This window comes from Centroberyx affinis, unplaced genomic scaffold (genome assembly GCF_046629955.1).
Source record: "Centroberyx affinis isolate AG114_WGS23_722 - 3 ecotype Tasmania unplaced genomic scaffold, CSIRO-AGI_Caff_v1 ptg006822l_1, whole genome shotgun sequence".
Lineage (NCBI taxonomy): Eukaryota > Metazoa > Chordata > Actinopteri > Beryciformes > Berycidae > Centroberyx > Centroberyx affinis.
In genome coordinates this window covers 23,844-43,284 of record NW_027283462.1, presented here as the reverse complement: position 1 = coordinate 43,284, position 19,441 = coordinate 23,844, and the positions used below count along the sequence as shown (strand labels likewise).

General features: G+C 41.5%; 2 protein-coding genes and 4 non-coding genes across 6 annotated transcripts; 2 read left to right on the top strand and 4 right to left on the bottom strand.

Moving 5' to 3' along the window:
• The first annotated feature begins 609 nt into the window (after window positions 1–609).
• On the top strand, window positions 610–5,637 carry fetub (fetuin B). Its single transcript, XM_071513196.1, has 7 exons — window positions 610–825; window positions 1,885–1,998; window positions 2,438–2,525; window positions 3,066–3,232; window positions 3,620–3,733; window positions 4,449–4,532; window positions 4,894–5,637. The coding sequence occupies exons 1-7, from the start codon at window positions 610–612 to the stop codon at window positions 5,635–5,637; spliced, it is 1,527 nt and encodes a 508-aa protein (XP_071369297.1).
• Window positions 5,638–8,601: 2,964 nt separating this feature from the next.
• On the top strand, window positions 8,602–14,903 carry LOC139639122 (fetuin-B). The gene is made up of 7 exons (XM_071513197.1): window positions 8,602–8,799; window positions 9,700–9,813; window positions 10,105–10,183; window positions 10,411–10,577; window positions 10,704–10,817; window positions 11,218–11,352; window positions 14,634–14,903. Exons 1-7 carry the CDS (start codon window positions 8,602–8,604, stop codon window positions 14,901–14,903), a joined length of 1,077 nt encoding a protein of 358 aa, XP_071369298.1.
• trnal-caa (transfer RNA leucine (anticodon CAA)) lies at window positions 12,762–12,844 on the bottom strand. The gene has a single exon. It is a non-coding gene; the product is annotated as a tRNA-Leu (tRNA).
• On the bottom strand, window positions 13,124–13,206 carry trnal-uaa (transfer RNA leucine (anticodon UAA)). Its single transcript has one exon. It is a non-coding gene; the product is annotated as a tRNA-Leu (tRNA).
• trnal-caa (transfer RNA leucine (anticodon CAA)) lies at window positions 13,706–13,788 on the bottom strand. Its single transcript has one exon. It is a non-coding gene; the product is annotated as a tRNA-Leu (tRNA).
• trnal-uaa (transfer RNA leucine (anticodon UAA)) lies at window positions 14,163–14,245 on the bottom strand. The gene has a single exon. It is a non-coding gene; the product is annotated as a tRNA-Leu (tRNA).
• Window positions 14,904–19,441: the final 4,538 nt, after the last annotated feature.

Below are 19,441 nucleotides of genomic sequence, written 5' to 3'. Positions count from 1 at the left end.
TTGTTTGTACTGTTTTGCATGTAAGGATTTGCTCAATGAATGTGAGTAGTGGTTAGTAATTCAACTGAAAACAATATAATCCATTTTGGGCCACAAGACTTGATATGATATACTGATATGGGCAAATGAGTTAATGCTGTGAGGTTTGGACACACTGTTTTGAGAGGGTTGGGGGGGGGGGGGGGGGGGGGTCATCACTCCAGGGCTGATTATCTGCTGACTGATAAGCTCCATTGTGCAAGTCTATAGCCGATAGCGTCTTCTGATTGGAGGATGGCTAGATCAACACACACAGCATTCCTAGATAACAGCTTGAAAGGGCAGTGTGGCGTGTGTGTGTGTGTGTGTGTGTGTCAAGGGTCATGTTTACCTGGGGCTATGAGGGGAACCAAGGCTGAGTCAGTTTGTGTCGGGGGGGGGGGGGGGATGACATCATGTTACTTGTGTGTGTGTGTGTGTGTGTCCGAGTGGGCGGGGGCGTACAGTGAAAAGATAGCATAAAAGCTCCTACAGCATCTCCCCCTCTGCTCATCTCTCCTACTGACCTGTACACGTGAGTGTGTGTGTGTGTTTGGAGAGACAGACAGAGACAAGCCAAGGCCTCTAACCATGAAGCACGGTGCGTTGTTGATGCTGCTGTTGGTGGCGGGGTGCGTGTGCGTCCACGCCGCCCCGGTGGAGCAGGGCGGCATGGAGCCCGGGTCGTGCAAGGACGCGTCGGCGCTGGGCGCGGCCGGACGGGCGCTCACCAAGATCAACCAGGACCGCCAGGAGGGCTACGTCTTCCAGCTGCACCGGCTGTCCAACGTTAACATGATGACACACGTGAGTGGCGCCGCCGTTTCCCCCAGAACTGGGTTCCTGTCAGGGTGGAGAAGCCTCTGAAGCAGCTTTTAGACCATCATGGGGCACTAAAACTCTCCACTGTAACCCAGACTAATGATATTCGTTTAGGGTTAATAGCTGCTTGAGGCAGGGTGACCCCCCACACCTATTTAATTGTAGTGAAACGCTGGTGTGTGTGTGTGTGTGTGTGTGTGTGGGTGTGTGAGAGAGAAAGAGAGAGAGAGAGCCTCTGTGTCTCTGTGTGTCTGTGTTGGTTGGTCACATTATTTCTTCTACTTCTTTTTTTCCAGCTTTGGGAAGGACTGATTCATTCATTTACTACTATTACTACTACTACTACTAATAGTAATAGTAATAACAATAATAATACAAAGCAAATTTTACAAAGATAAAACCCAAAAACTAAAACAAAAACAACATAAAAACAAAGCAAGCAACATAAAAGCGATACATAAAAAAGGAGAGCAAAGCTAATTCTGAAAGATAATCACATTACAGTAAGTCCCTAAAAAGCAATTAAAAACAATCTGGTGGATTTTTTTGTTTTTTAGGTTGTTGTTTTTTTGTTTTCTAGTCCAGAATGAAAAGAAAAGGCCCAGATGTTAAGAATAACTTTGTATGTGAATTTTGTTTCAGGTTGGAAATTCACTTCAGGTTAATTATGGATTTCATTAGTTAGGCAAATGCGGCAAATGCGGCAAATGCGGCAAATGCGTGAGCGCCTGACAGTGAAAAGGCTTATTTCTCACAATGGTTAAAGGAATAGTTCACCCAAAAAATGAAACTTCACCCATTAACTGCTTATCCCCTTGTCAGCTAAACGATTGCACTGTGGGTCCAAAGGTCCAGTATTTACCTCATTATCTCCTACCCGGTACACAATTAGCCTACTTGATATCAATCAAGAATACACTGAAACATGACAAGAACATTGTTTCCATATTGAAATCATTCTTCTTCATTGACTGTAATTATGTGCAAGTTTAAGATGAGTTCTTACAATGAAATAATATGTGTGTGTGTGTGTGTGTGTTGCAGGGGGAGACAGGCGTGGTGTTCTACCTGACTCTGGACGTTGTGGAGACCAACTGTCATGTTCTCAGCAGGAAGGAGGCGAAGGACTGTCAGGCTCGTCCCCTCGAAGACACACCGGTTAGAAGACAGATACACACACACATTCATACAATAAATATATATATATAAATTATCCAATATTATACAACAAATACAAGGTTTATTTTATGAAATTTAGAATTTTAGTCTACTTTTTTTCTTTAGCCATCAGTTTTTGCATTCTGGGGAAAAACGCATTGGCATTTCAATTGACTGAAGAACAGCATGTTAGCATTGTTAGCATTCCTTATGAGCTGTTAGCTGCAAATTAGCTTGCGGCTAGCATATACAGTTTTGTTTCAATGAGAAAGTAAGGGAAAGTAGGGAAACCTTGGAACTTTCCCACAATATGTCAACAGTTTGGTGAAAATTAACAGGCTGAAAATTCAAAAATATCAAGCTATCTTTTTTGTTGCTGTTCTGTGCTGCACACCAAAACACAATGTAAATGCTAATCGTCTGTAATGTGTCCCTGCAGGTATATGGACAGTGCAAAGCAGCCATCTACATCAACAAGGTGCACAGAGTGGAGCGTCTCTACAAGTACGACTGTGTGATCAGACCAAGTAAGAAAAAATAGACTTTACAAAACAGCAAATCCCAGAGTGCAACATGCTTTTTTCTCGAATTCTATTGATAGAAATTTGTTATCCCTCTCCAGTCAATCTATTTGTGTCTTCATACTGCCTCAGTGCTACTACACTACACTGTATTGTCTGCTAGAAGTGCTAACCAGCTGGTTAGCTAGCCAGCTACTCAGCTAACGTCAGATGATGTTGTCGTGATCCGTTTTTTATTTCTCCTCACAAGAAGCGCTCCAGGCAGAGCTTTCTCCACACAAAAAACCACTATGTGTGAACGCAGCCTAATCAAGGTTACTTTACAACACCTGTGAAGCGGAGTGATACGGACAGTAAAGCGTCCCAGTGCTGTTATACTGTATATCAGCACTCATGGAATGCCTCTTGTCCAATCAAATCACTCGACCGGAACGAACTGTTGTATAATGTAGGATAAATTTGTGAAATGTATCTCCATGAGTATAAATATAAGCCTCCCCCCGCCCCCCCAAACCACACACACTTTCTCTCTCTCTCTCCCTGCAGCTCCAGCAGCGAAGGTGGCGGAGGTGTGCCCAGACTGTCCGTCCCATACTGACCTGGACAACGCTGAGATCCTGAAGACCGTCTCCCTCTCCCTGGAGAAGTTCAATAAGGAGAGTGGACTGGCCAATCGCTTCGCCCTGCTCAACGTCACCCGTGCAACCCTCTCGGTCAGCACTGCACACGCAACACCAAGTTATCATTTGGCATTTGGTTCCATGTGCTATTTTTTGTTCGTTTAACCAACTTTTTAAAGGTGGTTAACTTTTCCATTAAGTGATGAGAACATAGTTGCCTACTATCACTAGCTAGCAATAGCTACAGTGTTAGCATGGAGCCTACTATCACTCAACATAGTGTACGCTAAAGTGTTAGCATGGAGCCTATTAGTTCTACTACTATATGTTCCTATGTTTCCATGTGACTAGACTTTTGACTTTGAAAAAAAAAAAATCTCACCTACATAAATCTGTGTGTTTGTGTGTGCACATGGATGTGTGTGTGTGTGTGTGTGTGTGTGTGTGTGTGTGTGTGTATCTACATGTGTGTGTTTTCAGATGGGTATGGCAACGTTTTACAATGCACAGTACACTATCCAGGAGACCAGCTGTGCCAACAGCAAGGACGCAACGAAGGCCGTTGACTGTCCTGTCATGGACTGCGAGTTTGCGGTGAGTCATAAAAATTTGATATTAATTAACAAAGTTTTCGTTTATTAAACAGTATTTCACACTACAATGTACATCTTACTCAAATTAATTTTGACTTTTGACTATTTTGGCCCTTTGTGCAGACATGGAATTAGCCTAGTTCTTAAAGAGATGACATGTAGAATATTTATAAAGTACCAGAGAATGGTTATTTATTATATAAAGTTCGATCTGTTTTTAACTGTATCTCTATTTGTTTGTATATTTTTAGTAGCACCTGTTCATCTCTTGTATTACCTTTTATTCCTATTTTTTATCATTTCTTTTCGGCACACACTTTTATGTAAACTTCGATCTGTTTTTAATTGTATCTCTGTTAGTTTGTGTGTTTTTTTTTGTTGTTTTTTTGGGGGGTTTTTTAGTTGTACCTGTTTACCTGATATACTACCTTTTATGTCGATTTTCTTTTATTGCTGATTTTGGATTTTATTGTATGTAAAGCACTTTGTAAACATTGTTTTTAGAAAAGTGCTATACAAATAAAGTTATTAGTATTATTATTATTATTTAGGCTTCGACCAATGTGTTTTTATGGTGATTTCAACGAGGGAGAAGTTTATAGTGGAGGATTACACTTAAATTCTGCTTTACTGTTAAAGTCTGTTAAAGCTTCAAGTGTAACTCCTCCTCCCCTCTCCTGTCTCTTTCTCTCTCTCTCCTGTTTTCCTCTCCTCAGCACAAGGGCTTCTGTAAGGCCTCCCACTCCCACTCCCCAGGTGGTGAGGATATCTCTGTAGAGTGTGAGATCTACGAGCCCGAGGTAAGACTAAAACACAAAGCTTCCCTTTCATATCTATTCACAGAACGATTTCCATTCTATATTTTGGAGAGTGTCTATATGGGGACGGTGTTGTTTATTTCTGGCTTAAAATCACTATAAAGCACAGCATCGAGTGGCTTATTGCTTTTCTAAAACAGCGATAACACCCTTGTATTCAAAAAGAATGAACGCAAATGTTCAGCAAACCTTAAATTTTGAGTTGATAATAATTCAATTATAGCAGTAATTCAGTGTCATTCTTCTGCCAAGCAACACATGCTTCCAATGTGACTCAGCCAATCACAGCTGAGGGCCTGCACTCTCCGTTTTCTAAAGCGTCTTTTTGAACCGTGTTCCCCAGGCCGCCGAGAGGGAGAAGAAGCTCCACCTGCTGGGCGGAGAGACCGACCACAGCCACAACGACACGCACACCCACGCCCACGCGCACGACCACGACGGCGCCCACGACCACGGCCACGCCCACGACCACGAGCACGACCACACCAAGGGCCACGCGCAGGGCCACGCGCACGCGCACGCCAACGACAGCGAGCACCACCACACGCACGACCACGCCGAGGGCAGCGCCCACCGCCACGCCCACGACCACTCCCACGACCACGGGCACGGCCACGACCACGTGCACGCCCACCACGGGAAGGCGCACGAGCACGCCGGCGACGCGGCCAACCAGCACCACGACTACAAGCACGCCGCCGGCGCGCACACGCACGAGCACGACCACGAGCTGGCCCTGGACCACGACCACAAGCACGGCCACCTGCACGAGCACGAGCACCACCACCACCACCACGAGCACGCGCACGAGACCTCGCCCCACGACCACCCCGAGGGCCGGGTGAGGTCGCTGCCGGCCGTGGGCGGGCCCGTGACCCTGCCGTCTTTCCCGGACCAGCCGGCCGCGGGGCCCGAGGCGGGCGTCACCCTGCCCCTGATCCCCGACCCCCAGATCCCCGGGGAGAGGGAGCCCACCGTCCTGGCCTTCCCCGCCGCCGTCTCGGCCGAGTGCCCGGCCCCCGCGGACGGAACCACCCTGGTAGAGAAGATGTTCGCCGAGGACCCCGTGTTCAAGGCGGCCGCCTGAGCAGACTGAAGTGATGCTGAAAACGCACACATAGCCCGAAGTCTGCTGAAGCGAGGAGGCTGGGCACACATCGGATCTGCTTACGGATCTGTTTCACTCTTGGCATACAAGCTGGCAAACACGAAAGTGTTTTGATGTCGCCCATATTCATATGGCATGTATGTTTGGCTGCAGAAAACAATAAATGATCCCATAAATTCATCCATTGTATATAGTGTTTTTTTTGATTGATAGACCAATGTGCTCTTCCCTGGCAAACCCTGTCATATTATAATAATAATAGTATAGTATAATAGCCTTATACAGTATAAGGCTATTATAATATATAAGCCTATATATATATAGCCTTATATAATAGAGCTGTATTGCATTTCAATATATGACAAGCTTAGCAATTATTCAAGCAAATGTGATTCAAGACATATTTCCAGGCATATTCTCATCAAAGAAGTGACATTTCATGGGAAAGTTATCTGCCAAATTGTTAGGATAAATTGTCTTAGAATATCTTTAAATAACCTTGATAAGCATAATCCCTAAAATATATATATATATATATATATATATAATACAACATGAAAGCCCACGCTAAGATTGTCATATTTTTGCAGCGTGTAGCTCATAATTTTGCTCATTCCTCATAAGATTGATCCAAACCACCTACATTAAATAACACTGGCAGTACAGGAGGAGGAAATAGATATGAGATAATAAACACACATTATTCCTGTGACATATGTGATATTCAGGCAGGTTAAGAAAGAGACATGGAGACATTTGCATCCACAACACAACATAAAAGGTTTTTTAAAAAAAAAGGACATTTTATGGTTCATGCTGGTAACTCATACCCTCTTAATGTCTGATTGTTCTTGTTTCTCTGTGCTTATCAAATAAAGCAGAAATGCCATATTATAAATGCGACATTTCAATAAAGGACAGAGTCAAGACTAACGTTAGGCTACAGTCCTCTCTGCGTCGATGCAGCAAAAGAGTAATGTCGCAAAAAAGTACATAACCTTATGGAGCAGAGAAAAGAAAGAAGAAAACAGAAGATGAGAAAAAACAGAAAGATAAAGGTATGTTTGCATTACAGGTGGGCGTCTGGGCGATATGGCAAAAATATCATATCACGATTCTTTTCAGGCAGGATCATGTTATCTTGTTACAGGTTCCTCTGTTCATTTTATGTCATTATTTAAGTATTTATTTAATTTATTTAATATTGTCTGTTTTTTACATTTGCATTTATTTTTTATATAAGAAGGAAACTTTACTGAAGGAGGTACTGTTTATCTAAATTATTTGATTTTAATTGTAGTTGATTGCTGTTTTGCACTTTTGCACGTTGCAAAGTTTTTAAACCAAAAGCAATTAAACTGGTTAACTTGTTTACAGTAAATGCATTGTCTGCTGGTTTATTTTGTTACTTTTCAGTACACCACGTTCAGCATGCCACTTAGTACTGCATCACTTTGAATATTAAAGTGCAAATTAACACCAGACCACTCTTGTGAGTTTGCTACCTTTTAAGATTAAAAACCATAGAAGGGTAAAAACACGCCAGGCTGACATTGGTATGATGTAAGCAACACAGCTACAACTAATAAAATTGATAATGTGTGTGTTAGATTTACAGTAGGTGTGCGAATGATAAAGCATTGACAATAGTCAATAGTATTGGCGGGCCCCCAAATCAAATTCTGCTTAGGGCCCCATAAAGGCTTGGGGCGGCTCTGCCTCCACTCACCCACTCTATGTACACTCTTTCTCTGTGTACCATGCACTGGCCACATCAGCTTTCTACAGTCAGCAAACAGCTCTTATCTGTGTAGAGAACGCCTCCTGAAACAACAAAACCCACGCATTACCAAAAGCTGCAGTAGCTGTAAATGAGGGGGGAAAAAGCAACGTTTGCATGATAATGAAACATGTCATTTCCAAATGCAAGAATGCTTTCAGTCAGCTGTGGTATGGTGTTATGTGTGCCAAAGGAAAAATCATCCCAAAACTCCAAAATATAAGTCTATATAAGTATATGTGTAATAATTTGCAATCATACATTTTTTTTTAGCATTTTTTGGGTGATATCACTCAAGGCTTTCCGATCTAAGGATTTACTTACTTACTTATTATTTACTACTCCTTATTATGGAACAAAGAGATGATGTAGTGGCCAATTGGAGTATGGTAATGAACAAACCTTTGTAGGATCACACTAGGAGAAGCAAGGCCCAGATCTATATGTAAGTATTTAATTGATTTTGGGTTGATTTTGGCTCCCAGTGGCTGCTCACATCTGGTTCTAAACACTGGTGTTAGCCTACAAGGAGACCACATGACCTCCAGCCCACCCCACAAGCCCGACCCCGTACCCAAACCGGGGTTTGCACCCTGCACATCTCCCAACACACACACACACGCACACCAGTAAAGCACTTACTATTACACTTGCTTATCGACCTCACAGGACTGTTGATAGGAGGGATGTTCTTACTTTACTTTTTTTTATTAATGTTATCACACTTTTTTGCTTTCTTGGAACTACTGACCCTGCTGGTGCTTGCATTTATTGTAAATCGCTCTGGATAAGAGAGTCTGCTAAACGCCTAAATTGCGAATCGTAAATTATAAATTAATTGGTTTTGATTTTCCCTATTCCCCAGTGCCCTATGGCCCTGTATATCTACCAGAGACAGCCATTGGCCTGCAACAGATAGCAGCTGTTTGCTCATCCTTTGGGAAAGAGGGCAAAGTCCAGCAGCCCCCATCCGGGCTAGCCTCAGCCTCACACACACCACTCCGAGACCTGCTAGTGAAAAACCGGCATTACAAGTCTAGCATATAGGTAAATAAATGTGAGATTATAGGCTCCAGTAAGCAAACTATTAAACTATTAATTAGGGTAAAATCAGGATTGTTATTCTACCCACTGTGTGTAGGTCTGTGTGTGTGTGTTTTAGGATGAGTGTTTACGTGCTGGTCCTGGCCCTGGCTGTGCTGCAGCAGGGGGGCAGAGCCGGGTCAGAGCAGCCAGGCTGCCAGAGTCCCGAGGGGGTGAGAGTGGCAGAGGAGGCCCTGGAGCAGATCAACCAGGAGCGGACGCAAGGATACATCCTCAGCCTCAACCGACTGTACGACCTCTCACACACTCCGGACCAGGTGAGGACACACACACACGCACACACACGCGCACACACACACACACACACATGACCAGGTTCTGTGCCATCTTGAAAGACGCAACAGTAGAAAGGGGGTGGAAACAGTGGGGGGGGGGCAGGAGTCTTGTTAGCAGAGACTAGGGTTTGACTGATAGCTGATATTTTTCATAGTTGACCATTTTCATGACAAAAAATATTCAGTATTCAGAGTTTCCCTTAGAATTGTATTCTTCTATTCATTGTCAGGATGGAAAGCCTCTGAAGCAGAATTTAGACCATGAGGAACTAAAATTCTCCACTAAAACACAGGATCATATCAATAATTATCATCATCATCATCGTTATCATCATCATCATAATCTTATATATTCATGCCTACTTGTGTGGAATTGGACCAAAATGCTAAGGGTTTCCTATAGACAACCAGTGTAACGGTGATCAATTCTACAGTAAATATGTAATCAATCAAACAGCATGACTGACTGGCTGATATATGATTTGTATTAAAAGGCCAATATCAACCCTATTTTCTATGCTTTTGATACTTGAATACTTTGAATTGATTTTTTCAATGGATCTCTCATAGGTGTAAAGCAAATTACATCCATATTCCAGAGTGAGATTTGAGCCACTTGAGGGAGAAATAAAGTGTTATTTTATAGGAAAATACAAGATTAGCCATAGGAGCGAGAGTGAAGAAGGTGGTATTGTTAGTGCTTTAGGACCATATTTCCCATAAACCCCATTGGAAAATTATAATTGTAATTTATTTATTGTATTCTAAACACGTAAGTGTATAGTTATGTTATATATTCAACGTTTAAAATCTGCAATCTCCTTGTGTGTGTGTGTGTGTGTGTGTGTGTGTGTATGTGTGTGTATGTGCATGTGTTTACAGGATAAAGGCGGGTTGCTCTACAAACTGGCCATAGATGTCTTAGAGACCAAATGTCATGTGACCAGTAGGAAACCATGGAAACAGTGTGAAGTCAGAGGTATTGATGACATTCCAGTAAGTACCACACAGGGGCGCAGTGCAGGACAGGAGTGTGGAATTCTCTCAACTAGTAGTAAGGAGTAAAATTAGCAAAAATTAGCAATTATTCATATACATTTGTTTATTTATTGAATAATTTGTTAAATCAGTCTATCCATCAATCATCAATTATCCAAAGTTATATTCAGATCAAAATCTCAGTCTGTTTTTTGTACATTTATCCTGTGTAAAGTTTTGTGTTTTTTTTATGTGTGTGTGTGTGTGTGTGTGTGTGTGTGCGTGTGTGTGCATGCATGTGTCCTGTAGGTGTATGGAGAGTGTGAGGTGTCTGCCTATGTTGGCACTCAAGTAGAACTGCAGAGCTACTCCTGTGCAATTCGTCAAGGTAGATTCATAGGAGACCCATAGGAATATCGTGGGAATATTATACCATAAAAGATGAAACATTTCATGTACAATAAGGTTACTGTAAACTCACTATTGAGTATGAGAGACACACTTTAAGTCCCTACAGGAAAATTATCAAAATATTATAATGATTTTTTTCGTTACTGTCAAACATTTCTGGTGATGTTCCTGCCAGTCTGTTTGACCTTTGACCCTTGTGTTCAGTCCCTCCCACTGCAGTGGTGCATGTGTGTCCCGACTGCCCCACAGCCGACAAGTTAGACGAGCCTATCGTCATGGAGACCGCCAACCTCTCCCTGCAGAGGTTCAATGCAGAGAGCCGCCTGGGCAACTACTTCACCCTGGAGAATATTACGAAAGCCAGTTCACAGGTTAGTTTCATTCTAAATATCCAAACAATTAACCAACCAGCAAGAGGAGCAGGAGGTTCACAGGTGTGTCATACGTTTGTATGTGTGTGTGTGTGTGTGTGTGTGTGTGTTTGTGTGCCTCCTCAGTGGGTTGTGGGTCCATCCTACTTTGTGGAGTTCACCATTCAGGAGACAGTGTGTTCTAAGGAAACAGATGCTTATGAGCTGAGCAAATGCCCACCCATGGACTGTCAGTTTGCTGTGAGTAGCATGTGCACGCACACACACACACACACACACACACACACACACACACACACACACACACACACACAATAATAATACACACACACAATAATAATAACATAAACTTAATATCTGATTTCTGTTCCACTTATCTTAAAGCAGAGTTTATAAAGTAAGTAAAAGTACTTTTTTCTAAAACTTAAAGGCAGCTTAGAAACTAAACTAAAGGGGAAAGTCATAGGCCAAGGAGATATTTCTAACAGATGTTGGGACCCAAAGAATCAAAGAAATCTTTGAGGAATTTTGTTGGAACAACATCAAGGAGCAGCTCATTCAATTAAAAATAATAAGGAAATGGGTTCAAAACAGCTTAAGACAGCAGAATGTTCTTAATTCTTAATGTCTTCTCTCCCAGCATAGAGGCTTCTGTCAGGGCTCACACACAGCCCATGAAGACCAGTTTGAAGTGAGGCTGCCCGTCAAAATGAAGGAGAGCCCATTTCAGAACAGGCAGCCTGTGGAGGTGAAGTGTGAGATCTACGAACCTGAGGTAACTACACAGTACGGCCTCAAACATCTGAACCTCGCAAATCCTAGCTGATCACTCATTCAAACAGGCATAAACAAACAAGCATGCATACGAAAATATAGGCAATGCATTAATGATATGCATTGTGTATAAATCATTCTTTGATTGATACTGCTGGGACGTACATACACTGAAAATCAGTGAAAAGTCAATTATTGGAAATTATACAACAGGTAGTTCCGACCTAGCGATCTGATTGGTCAACTAGACATTTAGAACGTGCTGAAATCAGCATGACAGCCCACCTAGCCGTGCTCATCACTAAATATTACTCCGCCATATAGTATCATACAATATATTTAAATATAACGCTACGTTAACTCTGTTCAGCCTTGATGTTACCAGACGCTCTGCATCTTCCATCAGCTGTGCCGGTGAGTCGGTGACACGGCGCTACTAGCTTAAAAATACATGTGAAGTTCGCGGACATAGTAGCTAAATCTGTCCATGGAAAAAATATTTTTTTCAGCAGATATCTTAGTTACAACAAGATTGAGCTAGCAAGGCAGTTTTGTGTTTATATGTGTGGTATTTATTCAGTTTGGGAAATCCCGCGATCTCTAGAGAGCATTAGCTCAAGTTGGCTGGCTGACTCAACAGGGACTAGAAATCGTCTCTGTTGCTAGGTCGTTACTAAGGCTCCGCCTACTTGCTGGAGTAGTAAACTAGGTTCCATTACATAGGAGTCTACTGACGTGACTGATTGTTTTCCAGTTATTAGTCAGACCCCATGTATTTCCAGGGAAACGGAGATAACACTAGCAAAAAGTTTTTTATTTTGAGAGCGAATTGCCCCACAATATGAATACATTTTGTTTATATCTTTTATTTTGTTGGTAACTGTTGTATAATCGCAATATTACACTCGAGGGTGTGCTTTACCGTGATTATTGGCACTTCAGTGATGCTTACGGACCTCGGCGCAAGCGCCTCGGTCCTGACCGCATCACTGTCGTGCCAATAATGACGGTAACGCACACCCTCTCGTGTAATATTGCTTAATTTAACAACTATTGCTAAGAAAGTGAACGTCAAAGTCAACTACATTAAATCTTTGATTCAGGGGGTATTAGGGTATTAGTATTCATGGTATTAGGTAGCCTATTATTAATGAACCCATGAGGATAATACACATTGCATTGCTTTAATGGAACTGCTCAGCCTTCCAAAGTGGATTCCATTTTATATTTTATACTGTTTGCCTTTTGTAAACATTTGACATTTGCATGATTTTAAAAAGCATTTGTGAGGTCAGAAACATATGCCACTCTTGCATTCGTAACTGTTTGCCTCAATGTAGACAAGTCCTTTCGCTCAGACTTTAATATTTCTGAAGAACATCTAGCATCTGCTAGCAAACAAAAGACTCCTACCAGGAGTGGGATTTGAATCCACGAGAACATCTGTTCATTGCATCTTGAGTGCAACGCCTTAACCACTCGGCCATCCTGGTCCCACATCACCTGGCAGTGAAGGTCAGCTAACATTTGTCTTGCAAAATTGGACCAAGATTCAGAGAGAAAAACCTTCATTTTACCAGAGATGGATTTTAAGTACCACACTGCTACTGTTTTCTGTGATGAATCTTGCCTCTCTAAAACATCTGACCACTCTCTTGATCTGAATCCTACTTCTGACAACTAGTTTTGATACTCATGGGGAATTCACTATGATTCCACTGTACAAAAAGTACAGAGAAAGACTTCATCAACTCCCTCAAGTATCAGCATCTTACCAGGAGTGGGGTTCGAACCCACGAGGACATTCGTCCATTGGATCTTAAGTCCAACGCCTTAACCTCTCGGCCATCCTGGTCCACTGTAAGAACAGAAGACAGATACAGGGACCTTCATTGGAATCAGATGCCATTCATCTTATCAAGCTGCCGCTCACCTCCCTCCACCTCCGACAGATTAGACTATAGTGCATTTTTTGAAAGGGTGAACACATAACACATGCATTTTGGTATGTTGCTGTTGGGACTCTTTATTGAGCTATGCCCACATTTGTTAGAGATTTAACAACTATTGCTAAGAAAGTGCGTCACGTCAAAGTCAACTACATTAAATCTTTGATTTATGGGGGCTGTTTGGAGAACATTTTTTAAACCTTTACCATTACCATGATGTATGACACATCAGTAATGACCTGTAAAGTAAGGATTCATGCTATTAAGGAAAGACAAGGACATGTGTACACTGCATCTTGTCTTTTAAGCCTGAATGAATTAGCCATTCTTGTGTCCAAGAACAGTCTGTCTAATTGCTCTTCATGTCTGAAGAACATGGAGGGCAGATAGCAAAGGAGAGACTCCTACCAGGAGTGGGATTTGAACCCACGAGAACATCTGTTCATTGCATCTTGAGTGCAACGCCTTAACCACTCGGCCATCCTGGTACCACATCACTTTGATTTCCAAAAATGGGCCAAGACTCACAAAGAAGGATCAGCATTTTTTAGGTCAGAAATATATGCCACTCTTGCAATCTTAACTGTTTGTCTGAAAGAATAGTCCATTTGCTCAGATATTTCTGAAGAACATCTAGCATCTGCCAGCAACCTATAGTCATCTACAAGGAGTGGGATTGAATTGTGGGATGAACCTTGCCTCTACAATAGTGTTCAAACATCTGACCACTCTCTTGATCTGAATCCTACTTCTGACAAGTAGTTTTGATACTTATTCACTATGATTCCAGACTGTATTGTACTCAAAGGGGGGGAAACAGTACAGAGAAAGACTTCATTAACTTACTAAAGTATTAGCAACTTACCAGGAGTGGGGTTCGAACCCACGAGGACATTTGTCCATTGGATCTTAAGTCCAACGCCTTAACCTCTCGGCCATCCTGGTCTCTGGATTGTGTTTGAAAATTATGGTGACATGTCCACATTCACAAATAATATGCTGATATCACAGCGTTTCTAATCATAGCTTGAGTTTCTATCATGCATCTTTTTGGCAAACATTGAATTTGCGCTGAATAAATCTAATCAAATTTATTTACCATGAGCTTGTGACAAGTTCATCACATTTGAATATCTTTTGACTTTTCCCCAATACTAACACTGAATACAGTCATTGGTTCTCCTCCCTTCTACAGTACTACACAATGAGTTGCTTTCATGTGTGCCATCAGAAAATCCCAATTGATTTTAACTTTTAACTTAAGCTTGCTGAAAGCAGCGGATACTAGAATCAACAGAGTTAACCATCCTCTCTGTTTTGCCTTCCTCTGTAGGCTGCCAGGGTGGAGGAACAGGCCCATGCCAAGGCAGATAGCGGGCATGCTGGGCATCAGCAGCACAACCACACCCACCTGCACCCCCATGAGCACCTGCACTCTGTGACGCCCAGTACTCCCAGTGCCAGACCAGACCAGACTGTCAAGCCCAGAAGCTCTGTTGGGACTGTGGTGGATCACCCTGCTCCTTCCAGATTGTCCCCAGCAGCCAGCTCCTGCCCCGGCCCTCGCAGACACCATTTGGGCATAGACAGACTCAAGCTCTGATTTCATTTCATTCAATCAGTTCAGAGACAAGATGACGTAGTACCCTAGAAGGAAAATGTGAGTGGACGGTGGGTTCACTTACATGCACATACTCTAGTTATTGTGAATAATCAGATGAAGGTGCTAGTTGGATTAAAGCATTTATATGGCTTTAAGTAACATGATTTCCTCCTATAATCCAGGTTTACATGGATTTATTTGGTAGATTGCAGTTTTAGTTTCTCAAAGACATAGCTGCTCTGAAGACAGAAGTAATCTTATTGGTTGAATTAAACAAAGAATCCACTCTAAAACAGCTATTGGCAATGTACCTTGCATTTCTGGGCCTATTTTTTTCTTTGTTGGTTTAATTCCCATGGATAACCGGCCAAAAGTAAAGTGCAACTACAATGAAATTTGATAGAGCCCTCAGAATCAAAGAGCAAGAGCTTTGTTCTAGAGCTGCCAGTTTGCACCGACATTCAACAATCATACAGGGAGAAATCCATCGTAGAAGAGGAGAGAGACCAATTTCTCCACCAACAGTAGCCTCAAGAGACCAGAATGCAATGCAGCCATAAGTCATGCTGTGTCTTGAGTGAGGGGTGCAACCATGATCATAAACAGGCCCCAGTGTTCACAAACTAGTTAACTAGCTATATTTATATGCCCACACACCCAGCTTTGATTGAAAGCAACACGTTCATGCCCCTTTCCTGGATGTTGTTGTTGGCGTTCTGGGAAATTGGCTTAACTTCACTAACTGCAGTAGAAGTAGAGGAGGCAGGCTGTGGGTACACCAACAAGTAAATTACAACATCACAAATTGGTGAAATCTAACAGTGTAAAAGTATCCAAGCATGGTTTTTTCCTGTAGTGTTCTACAGTGCATCTTCTTTGCAAACATTCAATTTGTGCTAAATACATCAAATCAAATGTATCACGTCCAAGAAAGTTCATCATGTTCATCACGTGTTGTTGCAATGCAACAAAGGGATGCAAACAAACTAAAATAAATAAATACATATATTACACTGCAAACTATATGAAATCATATTTGGATAACACTTGTAAGCCTAAAACTGAATTAAATAATAATACGTAAGTTGCTCATAAATATTTGAGTAGTTCATCATTAGTAAAGACATTAAAGTTTTATGTCTGATTGATAAGTTAAGAGTATCACTGCTACATCACTTGTACATGTGTAATGTTGATACAGGTACAGTTTGGGGCGTCCTGGTGGCTCAGTGGTCTAAGAACCAGCACAGTCCAATAAATGTCAAATGTCAAACAATAATCTTTAAAAGAATACATGTACAGTTAGATTTACATAGGAGCCAATAAAGTTATTGGTTTTGTAAGCCATTGGTTTTAGTGATGTATAAATTTGTATGTTGATCATTAACAAGTAACGCTTTAATGCTTCATAAATTATTTATAAATGTTAAATTGCTGCATTGGACTGGACTCTTGATTTACTCATGTATTATAAATGATTTGTTGGTGCATTTCTCAGACATGTTAAACAGTTTGTGTAGCCCCTAATTAGAGGTCCAAGCACATAGTGCTGGAACCCTATTTATTTTTGTTCGGATTCTTCTTCTTATTTCACCTTAAAAGTGTCTGGATGTCAGAAACTGTAGGGGCTACAGGTCCCAAAGCGGCATATAGGTTCAAAGTCGACCCCAGACATTCACCCCAGAGGTCATCAGGTGCTTGGACCCAGCCAACTGCCACTTGCGGGTATATTTAAACATTAAAACTGCTTGACATAGGGAGAGACTGGATTAACCCAGAGGTGATCCTCAAACTAAACGCAAGAATTGGGCTGCGTTCACACATAGAGTTTTCAGAAGTGCGCCGGGTGACGTGAACCGCTTTTTTCTCAGCTAACCAATCACAATGAAGGAGTATGGCTGTGAGCAGCTCTCCAGGGTCCTACCAGCAGCAGAGTGAGACGTCAACTGGCAGCCTTTTATACTCTGCCACAGGTAATCTACCTGGACGCTACCAACAATAGGGGTGTACTTACCCCTACCACACATTTCCCCTTTAACCTACCAACCAAATCTATCTAATACATACAGTGAAACAGATCTTATTCTCAAACAAATAATCAACAAAATACATATTACAACATATAATCAATAGTACACTCTTAGGAACTATATATAGGTGCTCGGACACCTGGGGAATTGCTTTGCCCGAACACCCTGGAACACAGACAACACAACACAGGTAAGTGATTGCATGACAAACAATTAAAACCCATCACATTGTAGTATTGCACTTAGATACATTATTGCACCGACTAGTCCTACTTTATCTCGAAGAACACAAACTTTTAAAGCCTTGTTTTCATTTAGACAAATTGCATCAAATGGTCACTTTTTTTCATTCCACGCTTATTGTTTTATAAAGGGATAGCTGTATGTGTTTTCTTGTCTGTCTTGTGTTTCCCTCTATTTCTTACAGATTTGGGCCACATGTGAAACATTTACTTGAGTTACTTGAGTTAAAGTCAGAATTCTCAGATTAAAGTCAGACCTCAAATACATTTTTCACATGTGGCCCTAATCCTCTTCCATAGTTTCTGAATATAATACAGAATGGGATAGAGTGTACAGAATATTGAGGGCAGGAAGGGTAAGGTAGTTGCCTGTTTGCATCCAATGGATGATAATAATAGTTAGTTTTATGTATGCTTGTATATCTTATCTCCATTTCCCTGCTGTGTTGAACTGTCTGTATTTGTTCCAGTTTTGTAATTTTTTTTTAGCTGTCCTCTAACTGCTCATTCCTTGATACATGAATGCCAAGGTACTTGACAAAGTGTTTTATTGGAACGCCAGTAATAAAACTTCACATTTTCAAAGGTTAAGATTTAAACCAGATGCACTAGAAAAATGCTAAGTCGCCTGAAGTGCCAGCTTTATCTGGGTATCTGTGTATAATGATGTGGTTTTGTAACTTTACCTGTGATAAAGTGAGACAGTTTCTGATGCATTGATCTATGCACAGCACTTTTCCTCGACCTTAGGGAATGTAAACCTTCCTTCCAACTTTCCTATTTTTGAGAATGTGTTATCCCAGTCCTTAGAAAACACCCAGCCACAGAACGATTTGAGCTAAAGGTTTTTTATCTGTAATTTCAAGCAATTTGAGCTTGTTTTCATCTTGAAAACCGCTTGCCGCTTCCCGGATGTTTTCACTGCAGCAGCAATGCAAAAACAACCAGATGAAACAGTCGATACTATATCAATTAATACAATGGATAATTATTTACTATAATTTAAAGCAATCTCATCCATACTAAATTAGCAAAATAAATTAACTGTTAGTCCTACATGCTGAGTGCCAGTGCCTGGCTGGACAGACTTCCGGTTGAGCAGAAATGAAAACTGGCTGTGCTTCTTTAACAAGACCAGGTTGACCTAGTGCAAGCCGGGCCTTTGATGTCTCACCTCCTCTTGGCTTTCTCACCCTAGTATAATACATGTTCTGTACAGCCCTCTGCATTGTAGTGATATACTATATAAGCGGCACTTTGTACAATTTTAAAGGCCCATTCACATCTAGAACGATAACTATGAAGATAACTACAAGATTTAAATTGTGCTAAGTAAATAGAATATCTGTGTTCACACTACACTCAACTCTAACTATAAAAACATCCAAAACGACAACTATAACTGTATTGTTGGTTCCATCTCAGAGCGATTTTTTTTTTTTTTTGGATGTAGAGACAACAATAAAACATTTTCAACCAATCAAAATAAAGTTCTACAAAGGATGGGGTGGGAGAATTCGGTAGTTCAGCACAGTGATGGCATTGCCTGCTGAGGAACTGATGACAGAAGTCCAGAGGAACCTGACGTTATTTGACAAAGACCAAAAAAAAAATCGGTATCAGAAGAGCTCTTAGGCTTACCAGCTCCTCTCACTTTTGCTGCAGTTCATGAAACAATGCTGCTATAAGCTGTTGCAATCGATATTTGTTAATTTTTGTTAGTTTTAGCGTCTAGCTTTCAGTTCAGTGCGATCTCACCTTCAAAATAAAAGTCATCAGCCAATCGCAATGCCTGCTTGCCAATCCTCTCGACATAAGAGAATTAAATGCACACTTGTGATTGGTGAATGTACCTTCAGGTGTTGGCATGTAATCACAGCAAAGATGATGACAAAAGAATATAAGATTTGCTACAAAAAAGTGCAATATACGTAAGCTTTAAAAAAAAAGTCTGTCAGTCACCACTTTTGTGTCAGTTTTCAACATGAGGCTAAGTTCCAAAGATGCCAAATAGTCAGTGATGGATTGCTGGAGCATTGGCCACAAAAACTGCAAAGTTATTTATTGTGACAAGGGAAAGAGTCTGGAAAACCATGTCAGCATATGCCACACAGACAAACTGCATCTGCAAAGAGGAACAGTGGTTGCAAGTTGAAGCTCACTGACAGGGACAGATGGACACTTAACAGGATAGATGATACACACCACAAAACTACAGACTCAAGAAATGCCACAGAATTGAACCAAGACCTCCGTCACACAGTCT